The sequence below is a fragment of the Bombus impatiens genome, unplaced genomic scaffold (genome assembly GCF_000188095.3).
Source record: "Bombus impatiens unplaced genomic scaffold, BIMP_2.2 scf_0135, whole genome shotgun sequence".
NCBI lineage: Eukaryota > Metazoa > Arthropoda > Insecta > Hymenoptera > Apidae > Bombus > Bombus impatiens.
Genome location: NT_176554.1, coordinates 2845786 through 2868654, shown reverse-complemented (window position 1 = coordinate 2868654; position 22869 = coordinate 2845786). Strand labels below are relative to the sequence as shown.

The following is a 22869-nucleotide window of genomic DNA, read 5'->3' as shown; positions in this document are numbered from 1 at the left end:
AATTAATCAAATTAATTATCATAATTAGTCAAATATCATGCGATTGGAAAAATAATATTAAAGAATGTACATAGTGAACAGTCAGGAAGTAGAAGCATCGGCAAACAGATATGGAAACAGGACTGATGAAATCGCAATTTAGCAATAACGATGTTACAATGATTCAACGTAAAATATAAAAGAGACACTAGACAAAATGAGACGAGCCTAACGAAAGGAAACTAACAAATGCAATTTGGAAATGTGTTCGGTTGATTGGAAGGTTCTAATCAACCTTCGCCGACGAATATGATAAAACATTTGAGAAGACTCGTCAAAACCAACAAACGAAACTAGGAATAAACTGGGAAATTAAATTAAAAATATCATGCAATTTAGGAATGCGTTTTGTCGGTCAGCTTTGGTAAATTCCGATCAACCTGCTGATCTCATAATTGATTACTATTAACAAATGCGATGAAACATTCAGGAACATCGATAAACTAACAAAGGAAGGTGGGAATGATCTGAGAAATTAAATTAAAAATATCATGCAATTTAGGAATGCGTTTGGTCGGTCAGCTTTGCTGAATTCCGAACAACCTGCTGATCTCATGATTGATTACTATTAACAAATACGATGAAACATTCAGGAACCTCGATAAAGTAACAAACAAAACTAGGAATAAACTGGGAAATTAAATTAGAGACACCATGTAATTTAAAAATGCGTTGAGTCGATGAAAAAATTCCGACCAACCTGCTGATCTTATAATTGATTACTATTAACGAATACGATGAAACATCCTCGATGAAATTAACAAATATGTGTAGAAATAAACCGAGAAATTAATCTAAAAATGCGATACAATTTAGAAATGTATAATTTATTGACGTTAATGAATATGACAAAAGATTGGGAAATCTCGATGAGCAGGCACAGATCGATGGAAGATCTAGCGATTAACTGCAGGTGCGATACCGTTTCATTTTCGCAATAGCGTAGTTGAGGCGCGACGTGCGTGCCGCAATGAAATTCCAAGTAGGCTGTTTGATTACGTCTACCATTGTATCTAGCGTAGCATCTAGCGTAGCATCTAGCGCTGTATCCAGAGTTTGCGTCTAGCGGAGCGTTTAGTGTTGCGTCCACTGCGCTAGATGCGTCAGTCCATTTACACACATTCACACTTACAATAGCCCGATTATGCAGCATGTTACTTGCTGCTACGGATTAATGCGTCAGGCATTCGATGCACCCTGCCGTGAATCGCATACACTCGCCTAAGATATATAAGTGTTCCTGTCAGCCAGGTACCAGCAACATCCTGTCGGTTAATTAATTCGAGGATAACGAAAATCCATTTCTATCCCATTATTATCGTTCGCTCGATTCGGAACAACATGTCAACGATTGACAACGCGCAGTCGTACCGAGGTCATCGTGCGATCGGTACTCGATAGAAATTTCCCCTCAAACTTCTCGTAAAGAAGTTAGTAAAGCAATTTGTAAAAATATTTGAATATTTATCGTACGAAACGTTAATGTCCGTATCGTGTGCGTGTTACATAAAGCATTTTGACAGGTGGATGTAAAAAATAGTCGATTCTGGACCCCTTTAGGGAAGAAAAGTTCTCTTAACGACATCTCCTAAGGAAGAAAAAATGGCAGCATTTACCCGAAATGCGATGGGAAAGTTGATAAAGGTGGCAGCGATCGAACTCACCCATGCGTTACATTTAATCTTCGTCTTCTTCAGATACCGAGGAAATAATTCTTTAGAAATTCTGCTGGTAGATCGATCGAAGTTTGGAATCGAGCAAGTTCGAAGTACAACAACAAGATCGTTGTTGACTATTGTTCTCGCGTGCCAACAATCTGCTAGCACTTCAGATTTCCTCGGTTTCGAACTTCAACTGATTCATCGGAAGGATTTCTGAAGAATTATCATGTCGATACAGATGAATGATTATTCTGTAGTTGGATCAATTCCAATCGCATTTCGGACAAATACTAACAGTATTTTTCCTTCCTTAAATGTTCTGACGGGAACTTTTTATTCGCAAGAAGGTTCAGAAATGACCATTTTTTAACATTCTCCTTCGTCAGCGCTATAACGAACAGACCACACGCTCTTACGCAATTTCATAATTTTTTATTAGCACAACTAAATAAGTGGAACCTGCGTAAATATTTATTTCATCCGCTAAATCTTATAACAAATGCTTCACCTTAAACATCCTTTTGCACATTATGTGCATTTTATAGCCGTGGCACTTTTAATTTTCCCTTAAATGTATAAAAATCTGTGGCCTGATAACGAAACGCAACTGCCATTAATAAAAAAAAAAAAAAGAAAATGGGAATCAAAGCTCAAAGGGTGTAAATAACAGAAACCCAAGGACATTAGATGATCATTAGACGATCTGACGATTAATGATAAATGGTTTTTATGGATCTTGCGACCGAAATGCACCAGCCATCCAATTACTTACGTTAGTGTACCGTCCACTGTATACTGTCGATTTGACCCAATTTATGATTCCTCGTGTAAACACGTTAGTTTATGTTAAAGCTTTCGCTCTGAAATTGCTTAATGCGCTTTTTAATCCGTCTTCGACGAGGCAAAAAGGTAAAAGTGTAAATCTGATTGCGGCACGGGATACAGAGTGAATTTGTAACTTAAAGAAGATCGGGGCAATGAGATTTCCGCGCCACACGAGCAACTCTCGATCCTCTTAAACGTCGTTATTTCACGCTTCCTCCTTCCCGTCTACTTTGCATGAATATTCTGCGTCAAAGAGCTGCTCGTGATTTTTAATCAAATCAAAACGTGTCCGCGGCCGTGAAGGAGAGAAATTACGAAAATTGTAGAGGAATTCAAGAATCTCAAATTCAACATTCGACTATAAAAATATAAAAAAGAACGGCACCTCCGCCATCTGATTTCCATCGCTCGGATCGTGATGCAACACGAGGAATTTTCTCAATTTCTATCTTCGTTAATAAAAAAAACAACATATATCGATAATTGATTTTAAAGAATACGTAGAATATTCGTTTTCCTTATTCTCATTACAAATTACAAGCTATCGTACTGTATTTTTATGGACGGTAGCGAATTGAATTCCGTGAAAGCAAGTACGCGACGTATTGCGAGTAGCGACGCGCTAAAAGCACACCAGGTATCCGTATTGCATCAGTATACAATGTATTCACACCCAAAGGTAACGTCAAAGCTAATCAATCAACACGAGATAAGTTCTTTCCGCACAGACTTGCTAAAAATAATTGAGAAATGAAGAGAAACTAACGTGTTCGAATGGATAGTAAACGATTCACTGGAATCTATCGGAATCTATGAATTTTCTATTTACTTGGATTATAAAATAAAGGAAAGCAGTCTCCTGTGGATACACATAGAATCTGAAGCGTTAAAGAACATACGACAGAATCTCTGGCAGTTTAGAGACTTGATCAATCTGATTTGATGAGAGATTTTATCTTTTCTGAAAAATGAACGTGGTCCAAAGTGACGTATGTGAATCATACGTACACATTACGTATAACGCATAGATTGCAACCATCTCGAGTTCGTAGTATTTCCTGTGCAATGGAGTTATTAACCACTTCACGAGATGAATCGTAGAAATATTATAAAGTGGGCAAACCTGATCGAGTCGAAAATGTATCCGATATGAAAGTGGGGACTGTGTGAAATAAAACCGATTCGCATGGAAATCGATATGTTTTCATCAAACAGGAAATATATGGAAACATGTAGAATTCATACGTGCAATTTAACATCTATATGTAGAGAGTTTTATAAAACGCTAAAATTCGAGGATTATTACAGAACTGAGCCTACATCAACAGATTTAAGTATACTCGAAAATCATGGCTTATTATCATCGACGTTAAAAAAATACGCAGAACATTTTACATCGTTGGTGCTAATCCAAACAATTTCCCTAATCCCTCGGTTCAGCTTTATCTCGTATTGTACACGTAAGATTTCGTATTGATATTGGTCTAGTTTATCGAATAAACGATATAAGGAAGCAGCGCGATGAAAATATGTTGCAGAAAAATTAGTTACGTGCGGTTAAAAATATACCGTTTCGTGAATAAACAATTACAACCTCGATAGTTTCGAGATCCTAACACGCGAAGAAAGGTACGCAAAATTCGTTGAAAAACTGTCTTTTGGATTTTTCTGCGTCAGATTGTCTGCTATATAATGTGGATTTTAATCGTAATTGAAGGTTCGAGAGAACTTTTAAAATGAAAAGTACGAAACTCTCTTTTGAATCCACACTGACATCGATTCTTGAATTACAGAAGAAGATTGAAAAGCGATAGGGTGAAATTAATCTTAGTTATCACTAAAATCTTGTGCAAACCTTGCCAAAACGCGTTAAGACGATTCTAAAAGTTATAGGATTTTTGGCGAAGTTCTAGCAAGTAAAAAATAAAATCAGTGAATGCTTCTCGTTACGGGCAAAACAAAAAACACCGAACAAACACCTGTGTACCTCGATATTCATGATTTATACAAAATTTGTTATTACAGGTACAATTACGCTCTTCACCGTAGACGTTGTATCGAACGAACGGAACAGATAATTTTTTCCTGTTTCAAGTCACGCTGCATAAAGAAATTTCCTTAATTAAGATTCTAGTACAGCGAATTTATCGTTGGATAGAATCCCGTTCGACCCTGAACGAACGACATCGCGGCTGAAATCCTGATAATTAAAATTCTTTAATTAACCTACTAGGAAGTAAATTGCATTATTTTTCACGTCTGACCAATTATGCCGTGTAATTACCGAAATCTCATTGTTATAAAAAAAAAAGAATAGAAAAGGAAGAGAAACAAGGTGTTAAAGTGGAAGGAGGGAAACGAGAGAGCATCGGAGAAAATGGAAAGCAAAGAAGCGTTAAGTTTCACGCGAAATAGACAAAGTTTCACAACGGTCGATCCGGCCGCTGAACAATTAATATTATTACCACGGAGAAAGCTTCCGATCAAAGTTCTATCGAACTCTCATTACATCAAGATGGCACAATGAAAATTGGATTGCTACGAAGTCCTACTTCTCTCCGGCCAAACGTTCCTACGTAAACTCTATTGTTTTAATACATGTTACGAGGATATTCGGAAAAGTCGCGATCTCGTTATATTTCTCAAACGAAAACTACAGGCAATGCATATAATAAATTACACTTTCTATCTTTTACAGGAAAGCAATTTAAAAATTCCATATACTGTGTGTCAGTTACTCCTATATTATCTAAGTTGCTTTTCATTTGCTGCGGGGGTGAAAAACGCAGACTAAAATTCAACGATCGATTCAATATTAATCAATTCTACGTTATCAAAACGTTATCAAAAGCGTCCTTTCACTCAATCGCGTTTGCTTTATTGAACTACCTGAAAACGATCGACTTAACCGTTTAACAAATTTCAGAAATTTAGCACCTACTCTTAAAACGAATTTTATCTGAATCTAGCAAAAATTCGAATCAACGCGTTGGATCTATCGCGTATTTCTAAAAGGTAATGTATTTCTTTGCACATAGCAAAGTCATTTTTCGCTTTGACCGAATCAAATGGCCTGTTTTAGTCTCCGGATGAAGCAAAAGTAAAATGAAACCAATAAATATAGATTTATATTTCTGCCGTCTCTTCGGCTATAAATGACGCGATAAGCGCGTTGCCGTGTTCTTCGTTAATATTCAGCCTGTAAATGTCAACCGGTCTAATAATTTGCACTAACAAGATGCAAAGACAGTTCCATTTCTGACTCGCCATATCACGTTCTTATTTCTCCACGTCGCGTCGCGTCGTCGTGGTTCACATCCGTCATTGTTGTAAAAATCCTTATGGCCAAGCCTGCTGTTGTTTTAGTAGAACCTAGACACGTAAAGCTTTTTCTGGCCCCGTGTAACCGTCAAGTTTTTACAACGCCAGGACACCAAGTGCGACCATTCTCTTATTACGACGCGTGCGTTTGATAATACAAGGTGCGCACACAGTATAAGTAAATTTTACAGTATTGTACGTATTGGTTTAACAGTTTGATTACTATTAAGCCAGTAGTTACACTGGTTTGCAGAGGCAACTAACAAGGACGGAATCTCAATTAGCTGACAGCAATCCATGGTAACAGAGCAACCGCAATTGTTGACCAGCTATTAAACGTACAAACAGCTGAAAATTATCGAGTTAGTCCATAAGTAACGTGGTCTCCTACCTTACACCTGGAATTTGTAAAACGAAATCAAATGGTGATTATCGAATTAACGATTGAGAAGAATACAAATCAATATGGAGATAAACGTTGTAACATTTATATTTGAAATTTTGTACGATTGCACGTGCATAATTGTACATTTTTATACCATTGAGTTTTCCATAAATGCACGAGAAAACAATTAAAACATCTAGCAGAGAGAACAAATATTTCGCAATTCCATTCCTTTGGTTACGTTCGCGAAAATACGACTTTACATAAATATCTGCGCTCTGCTGATGATTAACATAATTCCATATCTAATTAAACTAAATTTATGAGAACACCGTTGCACAAATATTCTCTTCCTGAAAATCCTGACAATCGAATGATTTGCGACTATTCGATTCGCATTATTTATGCAAATATTTCGAAAGCGCAGAGCGCACGCTCGAAAGCTCAGAACAGAACGTAGCAACGATGATCGTAAATTATAAACGATACGTTGTACGCTCGCAACTTGTTAATGAAAGGTGGCTCACGTGCCATTTGATAAATTGATGTTATTCTAAACCGGCAAACGCATAATGTACGTGCCAAAACCCATTGAAACTTCGATATTTCGATCCGTTTGCTTGTTTATTTATTCAACTATCGCTGTGCAGAGGCAACACGCTGTATCTGAAAGTTAATAAATTCTGTTTCGAGCCCGTGATCGGACCAATGCCCAACTGACTTGGATGAAAAATTCCCTGCAGCCAATTCCGTTTTCAACGATACCAAGTGGATATCGATATTTTCCAACGATATGTACGTACGTACGTACACATATATTTAGAACAAAGCAATGGACATTTAAGAAATAGGACAGGTTTAAACTAACCCAAATTGAAGCTCGTTTTGGTACGGCGAAAACTAGTCCTGTCACATCGATCGCTCTGATTACGAGCCTCTGACGTAATTTTAATATGCAAACATCGAAAGACGTGTCACACCTGGCAACCTATTCAATCGACGATGCAATTCCTTCGACTTTTTTATACGAACCGAAAGAGTACGCAAATCTCATAGATATAGGATACGTGGAGGCAATTTGCGTAAAGGTAAATTTCAACGTTTTCAAATTTGTTACGGTTACGCGTAATTTATCGTTGATCTTTATGCCAAGGATCTTCTTAACGAAACAACCAAACAATCTAATTGAAATATTAGAAATTAAGAATATCCTAGAATAGAAACTAAAGTTGGATGATAATAGAGATTGGAAGGCTACGGCAGGTTTGAAACCAAACAACAAAATATCGAGGAATTTAATTTAACATAATTAAAAGGACGGTTTCACAGAAAATAAGCAATGGCGTATCGCTGAAATCCAGACATAACGTTCTACCGTTTATCCATTAACGAAATTAACAAGCGTCACTGTGCGAATTCTGCCTTTCCAAATAGCATCTGCCTTTTCCCCTCGGCGTGCGAATTAGACAGAACGAGAACGGATTTCAGCCGGAAGACCTGCCGAAATTGCTTCCTCGTTATAACACTAGCGAGCTAGCTATAAACTATCGCTACATGATATGAATTTACTTGGCAATGCCCCTCAATTTTGACAATAAAACAGCAGAGCAGATAGACTGTAATTCGCCTGTATATCGTTTAAATGTGTATCGTTACCAGACGTTAGGTGGAAGTAAATTCAAATTTCCAGAATTCTATCTTGGAAACGTAGGATATCATATAGAGTGCTGGTGATTCAATTAGCATCGTTTCTCGTAGAGTTGAGTCGTTCTCGTACGTTGAAACTTATTTAATACATCAACATAGAAATAAACAACGAGCCAAACATTGGGGTTTTGAATGGGTATAAAAATGATTTTTAACTAACTTTTAACTTCTACTAAACTAAACAAATTTAAGGTAAATTTCATGTGATTAACTGATATAGGAAAAAGCGAATAACCTACGTTGATATATTAAATACTAGCCTGTATATATAATCTAAATATAACAATATAATATATTTGTATATAAATATAAAATCTACTGTTAGAAATCACTTACGCCTCACAATTTTACTAAAAAAAAAAAGAATGAAAAATATTGAAAGTTTTGAGAGGTTCTACAATTATTGTAAAGTCAATGATTATTATTACAGAATAGTTGCACGAAACGCAAGTTATTTTCGTTGCAGGCTGTCTATCGATTCGACTTTCTTTGATTGTTTCGGTGCTCGCATTCCTTCGCATAACACACGTGTGCACCAGCTGCGAATTGCCAGCGACTTCAGTTTTCACTGAACGACCAGAGATCTTAAAAACTTGTTCGTACAGCGTTAGAACACAGCGGTTACCGTTCATAAAATCAAAAGTGACAGTATCTCCATGTCGTTGAGAAAGTATCTTTTTTTTTGAAAAGCCTCGGCAAAGACTCTGAAGATATCACAAAGTCGCGAGTCAGATAAGAAAGAACCGAGTAAATGGGGATGAGCTACATTCCCAGAAGATGAAACGGAAAATTACATTTTTCGCACAGAAGAGATGGAAATGACTTCGATAAGCGCGGCGTAGCCTTTGGCTAACATTGCTCCCATCGCACTCATCAAACGTGCTACTTGCAATTTTTCTACTAACAAAAAACTTGTTATCCCTCGTAGAAACTCGTGCCTTGGCAACAGATGATAAGAACGATATTATAAGATGTTACAATAAATGACATTAAATTATGACTCATAAGTAACCCTAGTTATGGCAAGAGATAAATCACAATAGTAGAGAAACGAGAAGTTCTTAATCATAACGTTTATCTATTATTATACAAAACGATTTTGATAGGTTTAAAAAAGAAAATTTTGATCTCAAAGATCATTCACGTTCTTTATGGAAATATTAAAAACAACCGTGGACAAAATTTTGACCCGTGAGATGAAGCTGAAATTTATTGGCACAACAGGTGTCTAAAAAGGACGATAAATTCCAAGCTGAAAACGTCTAAATCATAGAAAAATGAATATTGAACGACCTAACGATAAAAATATCGATTTTTTGGTTGAATTGTACCTGTGTTTAAATACTTATGGGCGATGGTACAAGTACGATGTATCAAAGAACGCTTTCTCGCATGTAGTTTTTGATCGATAGCGTGTAATGTCACGACACACAGAATTTCAAAATACTGTAATAAATTTAGTAATAAATTACTATGGGCAAGGAAGGTAGATAGAGGTCACCGAGAGCAGGGCATTGGTCGATATGCCAACGTCTCCTGCCTGCAGGTGCACCTGAGGTCATACGCGACCTAGCGCAACCTGCATCCAGCGTCGAACGTCGCGTGCGTGGACTTTTTTCAATTTCTATGGAAAAACCACTCACGTAACACTGATTTCGCTTTTGCATTTCGAGGAAAGCAGCTGCTCAGATAGATCTCACAGATGATCCCGCGCTTAAACAGAGATTGAACAAAAGTTTGGCCTTTGCAGCGCAAATTTGTTAATTTCACACTATCACGGCTTGTGTGATAAATCGAATGATTTGGAAACTTAGGTATGGTAAAAACTTTCATCGGTGTATTTTATGTGTGTCATACAAAAAGACACTTTGGAATTACATTTACAGGAAACTTGAAGATGCAAAGACGCGCAGAATGCTCGTAATATGGAAAAATAGAATTTTCCTAGAATACGTGTTACTTTCGTACAATTTTTCTTCCTCAAACTAACAGAAGTATCTGCAGAAGTTTACGTTTGTCAGTAATGTCGAGTTCGCGCGTCATTTTTATGCATTGTCTCATTGCCTGATCTTCAACGAATGAAAGATTTCCGGTTGACGTATATTTTACATATTTGCAACAATTTGTTACAAATACTTGCGAACGACAGCGTATATGGAAACGTTCCTTCCTGAACTTGCAATAATTGGTTTCATCGAAAATCAATTTGAGAGCACAATGACAAGAACGTAATACCATAATAACGATAAATCTAACGATTAATCCCGGCTTTACGAGATCAAGCGCGGCAAGACATTAGAGTTCACTTTACAACCGACAGCCGCTTTGTAATCGGCTCGTTGAATCCTTTATTTCTCTCAATCCCTTTATCACTCGCGCCCTACCTTTAAACAGTTTAAACGAAGGAACCTTTCGTTCCGAGAGCGACGGTATTAACGTGGCGAGACGGAACGACAAATTGTTCTCGATCACGTCATTCGAATCATTGTTTTCCTGATTTACTTTCCCTCTTATCCCCTGTTCGTTGACTTTAACCAACCGATGTAATTAGATTCGAACGGATAAAGGATCGAACTGCAGGAAAGCTAACCCCAGCTGCCTACGATAGTGCTTCGTGGTGGGCACAATCGCTTCACCATAATTATAGTAGTAGCTACACCATAGCCGTGACAAACGAGCTCGTTAATGCTCTAATTAGCGCAGACATGCGCCCTTACATGCTCGAATCCCTCCAATTCTCCAAGCACATTCTACATTATTGCATCTAATGGATGCCTAGAACTGTATAAACGTAGTTTGTGCCTAGAAACTGTACTGACCACTTGAGCCAAATAGTTACCAAGAAATGCTACTATCAGCTACAGGTGTTGCAAAGATACAGACTCACAGATTACCAACTATAACCATCGAACTGGGAGCATCCTAAATTTGCCACATTCACAATAGCGTAGTTTAGTAATTACAAAGGTGTACGATAATAATTCTTGTTCCATAATTTGTATTTCCTTCGTCCACAAATTACTTGGTTATTTGGCTCAGTTAACTGCTAGTTAACAGCTAGTTAATTAGTTAGTTAGTTAGTAACAGCTAGTTAACTGGTCTTCACCTTGGTTCAACAGTATTGGCATACTTGTCAACAAAATGATATAAGCGAATTTGTGACTTTATTTTAGTAACAAAAATCTTGTCAATTATACATATACATGATGCTGCTGTATAACGCGCACAGGCGGGTGATTCTTTAAGAAGAAATAAAAAGAAAATGTAGATTTCTTATAGTATGATGCTTCGTTTTCGAGGAAATTAACATGGCTAATTATAAAACGAACATGAACAAACGATCGACAGGATGTTATTCTACGTGTGAAAATAAATCGAAAATGTGGAATACAATTTGTCCATAAGATGCTTTGTTTCTGACGAAAGTCAACTTGAAAATTTATCAAGTACATACACTTTTCCCCACGTACTTTAAACACCGTTACATCATATGAACACAATCTTCTGTTTGATTAACCGCATTAACTGGACTAATTATCGCGTTCTATACAAGCCAACAGATCTTCTAACACATTTGGACGTGGTAGTATATCGAACTATCTCGGGATTTAATCGAGAGCTGCTAGCAAGGTGTGCCAGCATTTGAGACTTTCGTTAAATTAATTTCGTCGAATTAGTTTCGTCGCAAGGAGGATGAAAAGTGTTACACGGTTGTTAACAAGCAACCCCTATGCTTGTTGACGAGGTTAATTCGATCATAACCGGCGAGATTTCTAAATAAATTATGTGTCACCAGCTTAAGCCATGGATTCGAAAATTCAATTACGTGGAACAATTAATCGTACTAATGCATCCCAGTCTTTCATCGAGCATGGTTTATGCGTAAATAACGCAGAGAAAATGGATGCAGAACGTTACAGAAACCGAAAATGCGTTTAATTAAAAGGGGGAAACTTAATTGGAAGCGACATTATTGTATATATATACGTACATACGATATTTCGTCTTCCGGAATTAGAATCTACCCACGCTTGCTGCTATATAAAACGTGCCAGCAACCATGGCGCATGAAATTCCACAAACTACGTGAAAAAAGAAATAAAAAACATAGAATATAGCTTTTACTCGTACTACTAGTTTCGTTTTCGAGGAAAATAAGTTTGATAATTTGTCAAATAATATACGAGTAATAATCGAAGCATCCTAATTCAAGCGTCCTTGTAAAAGAACACAGTAAGCACCAAAAATACAATTTTTCAAGTGGAAAAAAAACAGTTGCTTGACTTTAAATTATTTACGAAATCGTGTAAGAAGCCTCTTATTCCATATTTTCGACGTATCTTTTCGTACAGAATTGCCATCCTGCCAATATTATGACTAGAGAAACGTCATGTATATCAAATTATCCAAAAGGCGAAACAAATCGAGTATAAATCGATCAACCTTTCGAAAAACGATAAAAAATCTTGCTAAATTATATTTTCCGTCGTGTATTCGATGACTGTCTTCGTTGGCCTCCTATCGTCTCACGTGGTAGCATGCCAAGTTTTGTCCAAAAATCCATCAGTATCATGACAAGAGAACCGGTGTGTTGTGGATTTTCGAATTTTCTACGGATAAACCTACGCGTACACGGTCCCCGATTCTACACCCGTATCGCAGCACATTCATCCGCTCCATTGACTACCGCTTTCCGCTACGTCATTTCTGCACGTTCACTTTTGGAAAAAAAGCACAATACCGCCTGTCAGTGGCATTCAATATCTACTGGTTGAATTTCGAATGTTGAATTTTGAAGATACCGCGATTTGCGACCGATTTATCAACCAAAATGTATTCCTCTTTGTGTTAACGCCATAAGAGTTGCGATATTAAAAATCCCGATATAGAGACCGCGAAACTTTTGCATCGATCAAAATGTATAATCATTAAACAAGATATGAATAAGGAAATAATACAACTAAATGTACGCGACGTTAATCTAAAAAATTTTTGCATAACAAGTATATAAATACTTCTGTCAGTGCTGTGGTGTTTTTTCTTTTTTACTATTGTCGTCGTTTCAAATATTACTGCTTTGCACGTTTTGTATTTATTGATATTTTTAAATCTATTATTATGTATGTAAGTTCGTGAAGTAGAACATATTATAAGGAAATATCTAAACTAAAGTTACGTGAAAATAAATCCTAGGAAGTAGTATGAAACTGAGGACGTAATAGCCTTGGTGAATTATACGCTCACGTATCGACACGCTTTCTGGCCGATTTTGCCATAATTCTCGTATTCGTGCATCGAATAATAGAAATTTCAATTTCATATTCAACATCGCGAATTTATGTATTACACTGTAAGCCTCTGATACGCAATTACTGAAACGGCATAGGTATATCATATTCGATTGTAAAACACGTATTGCTAATTAACACTTTGTCTGCCACGTTGACCGGTACATGACCAGCCACGGTTTCTCCTATGACACCACGGTGGTCATTGATGACCGGAGCGCTTCAATTTCTTACAATTGTAAAAATTGAATGAAAATTGAATTGGGGAAGAATGTCGTCTTACATCTATAGGATCTTACTACGATTAATTTATTTAAAATGGATTAAACAGGCGTTGGTTAAACAGGAAACGATGGTTGTTTAACGTCAACTAAATACAATAACGTACTATAATTAAGACAACTAAATAGTAAATTTACAACTCTCGTCACCACGGTTCCAACGCTCTCTCTCACGCGGACCACACTCTCTCGACAACGCAATTCGCACTTCCTGACGTCTCGATTAACACTCCCTGACTTCTCAACTAACACTGACTGTTAATTCGTCTTTCTCCCTTAGCATCCCTTGGTCTCTTGTCTTAGCCCCACCACGCACGTGTTCCGCAACCGCTCGTGGCCAAGGTCACGCAGGCCTTTCCCGCGTAACTATTCACCTTTCTCGTGACATTGTTTATATCTCCTAGACCTTCCGTTCACGATACTACACATCATCAATTTATTATTATTTTGCCATTATATGCTTTGAATAATAAAAATACTCCCGTGGCGTCCTGAATGAAACATGTGACTTCGGCGCAGCAGTTAAGTGTTAAGGTCGTAATCGTCAACTAAATCCCGTTCAAATTATAAATTTTTTAGTTTTCTCGTTTCGGAAGTATAGCCTTTCTAATTGAGTTGTAACAATTTAAAGAATATTCCTGAAAATGGAGCAAATATTTGATCTGCTTTTATGACTAACTCAATTATATTGGAGCAATTTGACAAGTGGTTAAATGAAAACTATGAAGTCGGTAAAGTTTGAACGAATTATTCATCGAGAAAATCTGAATAATATGTTTCATTTCGTTTCCGATTTAAGACAAATTGATCCAACCGTTCAACCCGTGCAATTGACTCGATTTAACGAGATATCGCCGAATCGTTTCTTTCCCCGTAGTCTTTAAATGTACATACATATATAGTGGAAGATACTGTTACGATGTTTATTAATAGCTAATTTAAAATAGTCTGCTGTTTCCATAAAGAGGTAATAAATGCTGCATCTAATTAATAATTGTATGCTTTTGGTCTGATTCAAATATTTTTAATGCAAATCAACTAATCGACTAATATACTTCCATACGGTTGCGTATATAGCAAAAATTGCTCGCTGGATATGTAAACTCGCGTAACTTTCGTTGCGAAACGTTGAAATCCTGGTGAAACGTCACCGTGTTTTGTCAAACTTTTTCACCTTCTCTTTCACTCTCGAAAAACAACGGAACGATCCAATTCGCTGAGATTTCTCTTTGAGATTATTTGAGGAACACGATTCGTAACTGCGCAAGGTCAAGCTGGATATCGGAAATTCAATGGAGTGAACAATTAATCCTCGGCGATGGAAGAACAAGGAATCGTAAATCTCGAAAACCTGCAATTTCTCCATTCTTTCAAATATTTCTCTCGTCGTCAGTTGAATCTCACATATCTTCTTTGACACGTAAGTTCTTAATATTCGTTCCTTTCGCCTTTTTTTTTGCAACGTAAATTCCCTACGTCGCTGAAATAAGCGAGGCAAAGTTCGCATAAAACGAGAAAATGGAGGACTCCGACAGCTTATCAAAAAAATTGATATTTATGAGACAGGTTTTTCTTTTTCTGCAAGAGTAAACACCTTTCTTTGGCAGCCAAACAAAAAAAGAGGGAAGGTTTAACGAGGTTTAACAGAATTTTAACGTGTTAAGCAAGAAAGATCAGTCACCTCGTCACACGAATTGATAATCTCTTAGGCATAATAATATTTTTACTCGGATGTTTTTCGCTCGTCGTGCGTCGTTTCGTTTCTGTTAATTCTTTAACGCTCAAACCGCATAATCGTTATATAAAAAATATAAAATCCATAAATACGTTGTATTTTGTTGGTTTGAGATCAAAGAGACCAATGAACCGATCGCAACAGGTACTTTCATTTAGAAATTATTTCTATGTATGATGTTTCAAACAACTTTACAACATATCTATACGCTTAATTTAATTTCCAACTGAATATTATAGCAAAGATTTTAAGGAAATAGATACCTTGCTCTATTTTTTCAACGATTCGATATGGATGAAAAATGTTTCACGAATTAAAACGTAAAGATCTACTTCGTCGGAAGTGAAACAGCTGAATTTTGCCAGAAGAAGCTAGTTTTTAAAGACGGATCATATCGTATGTAAATTTGCAAGACCTAAAGCCGACTCAACTAAAGTTGTTCCGACTTTATTAGCTATTAATTTCGTGATTGGAGAAATTTCCAAACAAGAAACGATCCGGTTAACAGGTTAATCAAATAAAGCGTAAAGAGTAATAGTCGTTACGTACACGTTCGATGGGAACGCAAACGAACTAGAAAATGTGAAAAAGCTAACAAACAGATAAAGACGTAATTCCGACAAGAGCCTCTCTAATTATCTCCGCGACAGATATAACGTAATTAATATAAATAGAAGTCGGTTTAAGTGCAAGCTCTGCTGCGTTACGTTAAAAGTATCTGAATACGATCTGGAGTGTCGCGAAGGCAATTTTGTTTCACGTATAAAGTAAACGTGAGTAACAATTTGCTTTGGTGATGGCGTCTACCTTTTTAATTAAGTAATAAGCCTAAAAAAGGGCGAGAGCAGTCTATCACCGCAATGAAATGTTTCCCTTTGCATATGCATGCGTTACACTACGTCCAGAAAATCAATGCACCTGCATACAAGCGGTGCGGAGGTTTTTTCCAACAGGACAGGGAAGAAAAAATACGAGCGCCTTAAAAGCGAGGGCGGACCACGGGAATTTCTAGTATAGCGGTTAAATACCGCTCGGTCGACATCAAAGAAAAGGAAAAATCGAGTGGCGTTAGCGTTAAGAATCATTGCTGTATGGAGATTACAGGGGAACGGTACATGTAACAAGTACAATTCCGTTGATTGTCCGATTTTGTTGTTGTCTGGTGTTGTTTGGTGGTTATAACAGCGTACTTTAATATAACGCGATTAAAAAAAAGATATTCGATCCAAAAATATGAACCTTCCAGCAACAGATGACAAATTCACGAAGTTTCACGGAGAAACTAACAGCGTTCCTAATATTTAAAATGTAACAAAAGATATTTTTCAAAATACCCGCATAACGAAATTTAATAAACAGTTTTGGTAATATATCATTGGTTTGACAAGGTGATGGATTTAAAAATGTTCTCGCGTGAAAAATGTAACTTATCGTATCTTTTCCCCGTGATCATCAATATGAAATAAAACGCCGGTTTTATCCGTAAAAGGTATTAAATATTAGCCTCAAACATTAAATATGATGCTGTTGTAGTATTACATATCGTAATGTCGAAGAAACTACCGTAATATCGTACATCATAATGTTAGAGATCTAATCCATTGATTACCTATTTGATATTAAATACGCCTTATGAATACTAATTGACAATTGACGATGACTTTATTTAAGGAAAGAATTACAAAAACCGGTATGAAAGTTCGAATAGAAAAGAAACATAAAACCCGAAGATGGAGAAAGTCGAATTCAAATGTCGAATTTCGCCTAAACAAACACGCGGTCAAAATATTTACGTGGTAGAAAATGAGAGGAATGATCGGAGTATAGCTCATTAACGTATGTTAATAAGAAGAAAGTGAACTTCTAGAAATGTTACCGACAGACTATTCATAGAGACATATACCTACGTAGTAGAGGCTTTACCCTGACACCCTTCATCTCACGATATTTTTATGTGTCTTCGAGATGGGATAGGACGGCTTGACAGACAACGCGTTCAAGCAGAAGTAAAGAGCCTGTAAACCCAACGTCATCTTGATCCGTCTGTAGTATCGATTTTCCGTGAATACGAATCTCGAAAGTATTCCCGGTGTATCTACAGCTTTGGCGTGAAATATCGGGAAAATATAAAGAGAAAATAGAAGTAGCGGCGCGGCGTGTACGTGCGCGCCACAGTATGCCATTTTCAGTCAGAAACCCGTGCTACATTTTTAGACGGGCAAGAGACTTTCTATCCCAGCGTATATGAAGAAAAAGATGTGAGGGTAAGAAGTAGTAAGAAAATAGGGAAGAACTGCTTTTACGCCTTCCATATAATTCTCCAAGGAAATATTTTTTACCTATTAACATTATACATGGTGTAATTCAACCGCAGAATTTAACCAAACCTCGTCATATTCTATGTGTGTACTCATCTGCTGAATAATCTTAAGACAGTTACTATTCTTAAGAACTGGAAGAAGTTTAGCGATCGTTAAAAGACAAAGTTTGGCTGTTAGGTCGTGAAACTGTCTGCATATACATTAAAATTGAAAAGAATAGTTTTGTACATCGTTATAATTTACAAATTATAACGCACTGCAAGATTTAATGTACATGGAAAATGTGTTTGCCTGTTTACAGAACAACCTGACAGACGGGGAAGAAGATCTGCCTGAAGACAGTTTCTCGCTGTTGTCGGTGCTTCTAGTTGGTTCGCTAAACTTCCCATTTGATCGATCGCGACTCGCCCCTCGAAGACAACCCTCTGGGAGGCCCTTCACTCGAAAACTTTGATCTAAGCTCGCTAGATGTATCCCTTTCCTGTTTCATCCTCTGTTCCATCTCTTACTGCCTTCTGTTCCGTTGTTTCTTCACGCCTTTCGTATTTTCTCCCGCGTCGATTACAATTTGTTTATTTTTTTATCTTTCTCGCTTACTTTTCGCAAAAATGAAATATCATCGGATCGTTTCTATATCAAGCATTTATGAATCTCCCTTTTGTTGCTTTTGTATGGTAAAAAAAAAGCGTCCGATACCATCATACATTCGATGCACCTCGACTCAGCTCTTCGAGGGGTGAGTGATACTGTTCGAGCAAACACCATCGATTCTCCGCTAGTCCAGTTTCTTCGACCCATTCTTTCAGGATTTCTCTTTCTGGTCTTGATATTCTTATCCGTGGCGGGCAACATTTTAGTCTGCGTGGCAATTTACACGGACCGCGGTTTACGGAGAATAGGAAATTTATTCCTGGCCTCCCTCGCTATCGCCGACCTGTTTGTCGGTTGTCTGGTTATGACATTTGCCGGGGTGAATGATCTTCTCGGCTATTGGGTATTTGGACCGCGATTCTGCGACACCTGGATCGCTTTTGACGTTATGTGCAGCACTGCCTCTATTCTGAATCTTTGCGCAATCTCTCTCGATCGTTACATACACATAAAGGATCCGCTTAGGTAAATATTCTTTGTTATGTTTAACCGTTTAGATATTGTATCTCTCCTTGATAATTTAAATAACGTACACTTACCGTTTCGCGGTCAGATACGGTCGTTGGGTGACAAGAAGAGTCGCGGTTGCTGGAATCGCTATCGTATGGTTGCTCGCAGGACTCATATCCTTCGTGCCAATCAGCCTAGGCCTTCACCGAGCAGATGAGCCCGTAATGTATGACGATGGTAAAGAGGTACGTACGATAAATGTTTGGTTATCGCATGAATTCTGTCTGCTTCTTGATTCGTATCAGTAAGCCATTAATTTTACAAGTAAGTAACAGTGCTATGTATAGTAAATCGATTGAGATAGTATCTCACAGTCTAAACAGTCTGGAATTTCTAGAATTTACAGAAAGTAGCTTATCGAAATTTCCTATTTTTTACAGTTATTGAGAAGCAAGACAGTTCAGTAATTTATTTTTTGCTCGTTAAAAATCTATATATCTGGTATGATGTATAAAAAAGGATGATCCTTTGTTTAAATAACTGCGCGCCTACTCTTCGATCGTTTTATCTTTCAGGAACATCCTACGTGCGCCTTAGACCTTACACTCACCTACGCGATAGTTTCCTCTTCTATATCTTTTTACGTGCCCTGCATCGTAATGCTGGGGATTTATTGCAGGTAAGCTCGAAATAATTTTGAGAAAATTTACTTGTACAATTAGACAAATGACGATCAGAGGGAAAAGACGTGATATCTTCTGAGTTTTAAAAATAACTATTGAAATATGAAAAAAAATGTTTGCCTCCAAAATACAATAAAAAGGCGATTTCAGTAACATAAGATTGATTGGGTATGTATTGAATTTCAAAATAGCTTCCTTGGAAGAAATAAGAAATTTATAGCGCGCTTCCCCTGCGAATATAATAAACTAATATCACGAACTCTCTAAGACATTACGATTTTTTCCCATACAAAATAATTAAAAACAAAACTTGAAGCCCGTTAATTATAAATTATCAAGATATACCATTCAAAGATGTTCTCTCTTATGATATGATTTGGTATTTCCAGGCTCTATTGCTACGCACAGAAACACGTAAAAAGCATCCGTGCAGTAACGAAACTGCCGGATACCTCAATGGCCAAGAGTTTTCGTGCGAAAAGTACTCGCAACAAACCACCAAAGCCGCAAACAAAAACGAAGCCGACAAGTCCTTATCATGTGTCTGATCATAAAGCCGCTATAACAGTGGGTGTAATTATGGGTGTTTTCTTAATATGCTGGGTACCCTTTTTCTGCGTAAATATCGTCGCTTCATATTGCAAGACCTGCATATCAGTCCGAGCATTCCAAGTATGAATATGTCTCTTTCTTTTCTCACAAGATATCGTTTCGAAAGAAAACAGATATGCACAGAACCGTACTCGAATGGATTTTTTAATCATTATTTTTAAAAAATGAATATCTGCTTTTTCTGCTATTTTTCATTAACTCACTAAGGACCAAAAATGCATTAAGGTAACATACGTAATATCTTTTTAGTCATTTTGAATTATTGAATCCACTTATAGTCCATATCGCAATTATGAAAAGAAATTTCAAGCATTTGCTCAATATCGTTACCGTTACTAATTTCTTCTTCAGTTTAGATCCGACAATTTTATGAAATTTAAAGAAATTCAAGTATTTTATATCACTATGGTAAACTATTTTTGTTCAGTTTCGATTTGTGTATGGACTTCTGTAATATACCTACTACTCTAATACATTTTTATAACTTAAACGAATAACTCATTTTATTTATGTTTTGTAATAATGTCTTAATTATTTCGCTACATGGTCCTTATTGGATTAAACCACGCCATCATAAAAATATTTTTCAAAAACATCTTTTATACTAATTAAAGCATTTTTAAACGACTCTTAACCTAATACAATCGAACTTCGATAACTCGTATCTCAAGCGAAGAATTAAAGAATTAAAATCTCGTAAAGGTTTTCGAATTATAGAGACTCGATCGAAGTTCGACCGTATTATGATCATAAAAAAGATGTAAAAAAGAAAACACGAAACAAAGTTTGATATGTAACAGGTACTCACTTGGCTCGGCTACAGCAACTCGGCCTTCAATCCGATCATCTACAGCATCTTTAACACAGAGTTTCGAGAAGCGTTCAAAAGAATTCTTACAAAGGGTGCGCGAGCCCGAGGAAACCAACCGTCGACTAGCGAATGCGGAGAATTTCGATCCGTGGTTGTGCAAAAACGAAACGGGTCTATGATCGAATGTAATATTAGTCCAAGATCAAGCGCGGACAGTTGTCAAGTCGGAATGATGGCGCAAAGACATCGCGATACTATCGTCAGTGCGATATAATCAGACTCGAATTTCTCCCTTCAGATTTATCGATCTTCCTATCGAACGAATATTGCGCTTCAGCGCATAAAAGCGCGCATTTCGCCTTCCTGCGCATTTCGCGAATTTAAATACAGTTAAAAGATTTTCCATCGCGGTCATTAATCCTATGTAAGTGATTTTATTAATAACACGTAACACGTTAACACGTTGACTGCCACGCGAATTTTATATATTTTGCTCTTTAAATATACTATATACTTAATTTTTATAAAATATTGTATTTGCGCATTTTGTATCTAACAGTGTTATCTAAATTATTCATATTGTTGAAAATTTGTTAGTTTCTAAAATTTATCTTATTTTAATCATTCGAAAAAATTTGGTAACATGTGTCATCGATAACCATCGTGGCAATCAACATGTTAATAAAACCATGTCGGAAATATTACATCCCTCCTGTCGTCAGTCTTGCGCGTGGCACTCTACGTTCTTGGTACGAATTTTTCGGTCGAATCGAAGAGCGTTACATGAACATATCCATATATAGTAGTTAAAAAAAGTATTTATACATACCTTTATTTTTCATTTTCATTTTCACAGTATCATTTTTTTCTTTTTCTTCTTTTTTTGTAGCCATATGAAAGTATTATTAAATGACACAAAATTTAATATATCTAAACCTAATTAATTAGTATGTAAATGCTATAATAGATACAATGGTGTACAAATACTTTTTATAGCCACTGTAATTTTTCAAGTTCCCATAATGGTAACGGGTGGAATAAAATTTACAACCATCTAGAACAGTAATCGTAACCGTCGTTGTCAACTTCAACTTTACTGTTTCATTATACAGAAAATGTATTACAAAATCTGCAAATGCTTTTCGAGATATCGAATTCGTTGACTTATCGAGTTCTCCTCGACAGATATACCACGTATTTCTCGTATCATCTGCAACAAACAACCACGTACTTTACGCATAAAATATCTCGAAATAATATAGATTTTATCGCCATGAGCAACAGTCACCAAGTAACAGTACGTTCCCTTTCTTTTCCTTTCCCCTCTCACCCCAAACAGAAAAAGGTTACATGTGGATTTTTTTTTGCTGAATATTTTTCTTTCATCCATGGTGAAAGGGGAAGAGAATTTATCGATATAAATGGACGGTTAAGAAAAAATATTTACTTAAAGACAATCACCAAAAGGTAGTTCAAAACATATCCGTGAGACATAATCTGCTCTTACACTAAAAGGAATAAACACGAATTATCAAAAAAAAAAAGATCGAACAGGAGGATATCAATTTAAAAGTAAAAAAAGAACAAAAAAAATAAGGATTAAAATTCGTGGGTAGAGAAATTCGAAACTAGTATTTAGGTAACATTCTCATAAAGCAATTGTAATTATAAAATCATGTTAATAGCGCATCTACGATGTGAAGCTGGATGTTACATTGAAGTACTAATAGTAACGTCTATCGAATCGTAGCTTATACATATTAGTACTAGGATCGCGGTGGAATCCGCACAGATTCATTTTCCATCTTGTAAATAGTCATTTATTTATTTTTCTATTTGACGGGACACCAACACGCGATCCACGTATTTTTGCATTGTAAGCGATATTTCGTTTAGGTGCTAACGTGTGGCAAAACTGTTGCGCAACCCGTCGAATCTCAAATCTGCGTCACTTATCTAAACGAAAAAAATCCTTGCAATATGCAACCGACGCTCATTGAGTCTCTTCCATCATCTATATCAGCGATTTGCAATGTGTACTGCATTCCGACAAGAAAGAGACTACAGTTAGGGTATCGTAATAAGATAAAAAAAATACA

The 22869-nt window shown here is 36.6% G+C and overlaps 1 protein-coding gene across 4 annotated transcripts in view; it reads left to right on the top strand.

Moving 5' to 3' along the window:
- Positions 1-22314, top strand: part of LOC100743009 (dopamine receptor 1) — a 57327-nt gene extending 35013 nt beyond the window's left edge. The window contains exons 2-7 of one of the 4 annotated variants that reach the window (XM_033319085.1): positions 17865-17930; positions 18348-18679; positions 18768-18909; positions 19240-19343; positions 19737-20019; positions 20760-22314. In XM_033319085.1, the coding sequence (XP_033174976.1) occupies positions 17865-17930; positions 18348-18679; positions 18768-18909; positions 19240-19343; positions 19737-20019; positions 20760-21044 (1212 nt within the window). In that variant the 3' untranslated portion in view covers positions 21045-22314. Of the gene's footprint in view, positions 1-17864; positions 18300-18347; positions 18680-18767; positions 18910-19239; positions 19344-19736; positions 20020-20759 lie in introns of all 4 variants that reach the window. The other 3 variants (XM_003486956.4, XM_024365364.2, XM_033319087.1) reach the window with 3 other exon arrangements.
- The last annotated feature ends 555 nt before the right edge of the window (positions 22315-22869 follow it).